The sequence below is a fragment of the Alnus glutinosa genome, chromosome 7, assembly GCF_958979055.1.
Source record: "Alnus glutinosa chromosome 7, dhAlnGlut1.1, whole genome shotgun sequence".
In the NCBI taxonomy this organism is placed as follows: Eukaryota; Viridiplantae; Streptophyta; class Magnoliopsida; order Fagales; family Betulaceae; genus Alnus; species Alnus glutinosa.
In genome coordinates, this window is record NC_084892.1 from 258,764 (window position 1) to 262,398 (window position 3,635).

Genomic DNA, 3,635 nt, shown 5'->3' on the forward strand with positions numbered 1-3,635 from the left:
TAATTAACTCAGTACTCACCGAGTCGCTAAGCGAAAGACCCCAAATGAATTAAAAAGTACTCGATTAGGTTTGTCTTCTTTTAAGTTCTTATTACTCGATTATGGTATCACCCTTTAAGGGAAAGGTGTCGGAGACGAGGCTGCCTAAGGGAAATCAATCAACTGATCAAGTCAAACACTTCTTTTAGAAGAAAACAGTTCTTTCTTTTCTAAACACCACTAACTGGGACAACAAGAATTAATCTGCACAGAAAACATCATCATGAGCACCACAAAGGTGGTAAAATTGGATCCACATGGGGAAGTGTCCTAATTCCTTCCTTTCTTTTTTGCTGAACCTTTCTTTCTCATTTCCGAAATTAGACTTTGAATTACACCTATACGAGAATTGGTATCCAAAATGCCATGCATGATTCATGGCACATTTTCCTCAAAACTACTTAACTTACCAAAGGACCAAAAAAAAATACAATTATCCTCATATAAAACATTGAAATTATCATTATCATTCAAGACACCAGTTCCCAGACTTTCTGTCAGGGTCTGAATTGTAGCTATATAGTTCTTTACATATGCATTGGACTATAAAGTCATATGAGAAGGCCCAAGACATGGGATAACATGAGATAACAAAAACAAATGGGGCCATTGATACAAAATCAATGGCAGACTCCCTCAGACAGAATAAGACTCTTCTCCCATTAAATTATTTTTAATAACTGGCTATTGTTATTGTGCTACTTCCCTATTCTGGAATATGTACTTCCCTCAGAACTTTGGCAGCATCCTCTGGAAATACAGGATTTATATAACACCCACTTCCTATTTCAAACCCCCCTACCCCGGCTAGTTGAGGAACTATCTGTAAAAACCAATGAATGTAAGGTAGCTGCGAATCGGGAACCTGAAGTGGTGAAGTGTGAATCATAAAATTGAATGGTGGATCGTTCAACTGAAATGACATCTTCCTGAGCATGAGTTTCAGTAAACTACCAAGGTCAACTGCCTGCAGAAGTGCACACCAAAAAGAGGATGTGTCAAGATAATCAGGAAGAAGCTACATATCAGGAGCTATGGCAGGGCCCTGAAACTATGATACAAGCTTAGTATATAATTTACCCAGGTTCCCAATACAGATAAGCAAACATGCAGAACTCTTTAGTAAACAATGAAAAAGGGTATAGGCAGCAAACTCCTCCAGCTAATGACTATGTATCCCTTACTTTCATTATGATAAGAAGAGCAAGCAACAATTACCATATATCTAGAAGCATACAACTACATGGAAGCCAAATCACTAGCTTCCTAGTATAGCTGCAATTGTTTAAAGATTTTATTTATGATGTCTTTCCCCCCTAGCCCTAATGTTCAAATGAACTTTTTCAAGTATTTTCTCCCCCATTATCAATATAACAATTGCTAGCAATGTTCTTCAACCAATAATTATCAACATGTCCGCTCAGGAAAAAAAAAAATCAACATGTTGCACTGCCAAATTGACCAACCCTCCAAGACGTCACCCAAGATATTTAGAGTAACTCTCTTTCTTTCTTTCCATTTTTTTTTTTTCGAATAAAAAAATATAATAGCATTATGTGCACATATTGATTAAGTTCTTCAACTAGACCAAGTCATACAACTTAACTCAAGCTTATATTGACCCAAATATGGAGCTGCAAAATAACTAAAACCAAAAGGGCAATTAATTATTACCTTTGCACCATCCAGTTCATGAAAATGAGAGGAGTGATGACGGGGAATAATCCATATCTCGAAAGGAAACGAAGCAGCAAAAGGAACAACGGAAATAAAATGGGAAGATTCATCAATCAAGAGGCCCTCCACTCGTACTTCACAAATACTGCATTTCCCAGTCTCATGGAAAAACTCCTTCGCACTGTCAAGTCGGGCAGAAACAGTGGGAGGAACAACTGGAAGAGCCAAGATCTGACTGTGAGAGTGGCTCATAGACGCCCCAGCTGAAACACCATGGTTTTTAAACACCTTCAATCAATAAAACCCAACCCCTATCAGATTAAGCTGTGTACTATTGCAAAAGCACATAAAAATATACACAAACCTAGTTGTCATGCCCATAGACGCATACATACAATTCAACTGACAGCTACAGCTCATTTGCTAAAATATTTATTTATTTATATGTGCTTTCAAAAAGCAGGAGTTTCATACACCGAATATTCATGCAAAAAACCCAATTACAAAAACAATAATCGGATTAATTCAAGCAAAAAAGAGACTCAGACACGCAAAAATTGCATACCAATAATCGCATACATCCATAAAGACATACAGAGATAGAATTCAGCCACGGCTCATATATAGTTATTTATACATACAGAAAATTCACACAGACCCAATTCCGAAAACAAAAACAAAAAAATCAACTCAAACATACGCGCACACAAAAATTGCAAACCCATCAATCTCCAAAATTTGAAAAATTTGAAGCACGGCCAAAACCTGCACGTATTTGATGGAATCGTAGGTGGCAAGCTGCTGGATCCGCTTCTTGTAGACAAGAAGAACCTCACCGAGCTCCTGAGGCGACTGATCCGAAAGTTGAACCGAGTGAACCGGGTTCTCAATTACCACGTCGTGAAACCCAAACCCTCCCAAAACTTGATCACCACTACCGCTAGCGTTAGGGTTATGGTTTTGGGCAAAGGGGCCATCGAGAGTGCGGCTGAGAGCCGGGTAAAGATTCTCGATGACCCGGATCTTCCAGGCCGGGCCGGAGCTCGACGGGACCCGGAAGATCTCCGGGGCGCACTCGTGCTCGTGGCCGAGGCAGAAGGGGCACTCCTGCTGCTGTTTGCTTTGGGTGGTGGGTGATTTTGCCTTGAAATCGGAGGGTCTCTTGGCCCTGGCGGGCGAGAAAATGACCCACCGCTTCGTCACCGAGTCCTTCCTCAGCTCGGGGCTCCGACCCTGTGGCGAAGCCATGGTCTTTTGTTTGGTCTGATTTTTGTGTTGTTTTGTTTTGTCTTGTTCCAACTTCCAAGGACTTTGGCGACCAACTTTGCTTAATGGTTAGATAGTAATGTTTACTCAGTTTTTGTTTATATGATGATGATAGAGATAGAGTTGATCTCGCGGTCAGATTAAGCCAGCGAGGCAACGAATGTCCGTGAAAAAAGGTAAAAATAATAGGAAAATTTTTGAATGTTAAGACTTTATTAAGGTAGCAAAGGCAAATGATAAATGGCTTTAAGGAATAATAATTCTATGAGTCACTTTTTGTTATTTTTGTGTCATTTTAATAATTATGTGTCTTTTAAAATCATCAATTTATTAAAATTAAATAGTGATCAATCACAAGTTTGTTCGACCGAGGTGCACAATAGCAATGCTGTCAAAAGGTGACGTGCCAAGCCAGTGACATGTTGACGTCATTATGTTTAAATGCAATTATAATGCCCGATTATTTTGGAGTAATAGTTAAACGTTATAATAGCGCCATTGTAATGCATAAACAAGTTTATATAATATTATAATAGCGTTGTTATAATGCTTAAATATTTTTATAAAAATTGGTAAATACTATACTAGTGCCGTAATTACGTTCATATATATACAGTTGCATGTAGAAATGCTACATTGATGTTATAATGTTT

At 38.6% G+C, this 3,635-nt stretch overlaps 1 protein-coding gene across 1 annotated transcript; it reads right to left on the reverse strand.

The window, feature by feature from the left end:
* Positions 1–478: 478 nt before the first annotated feature.
* On the reverse strand, positions 479–3,062 carry LOC133873916 (ADP-glucose phosphorylase). The gene is made up of 3 exons (XM_062311718.1): positions 2,482–3,062; positions 1,714–2,004; positions 479–1,006 (listed from the first exon to the last, which is right to left on the reverse strand). Exons 1-3 carry the CDS (start codon positions 2,962–2,964, stop codon positions 746–748), a joined length of 1,035 nt encoding a protein of 344 aa, XP_062167702.1. The 5' UTR covers positions 2,965–3,062; the 3' UTR covers positions 479–745.
* Between the last annotated feature and the right edge of the window lie 573 nt (positions 3,063–3,635).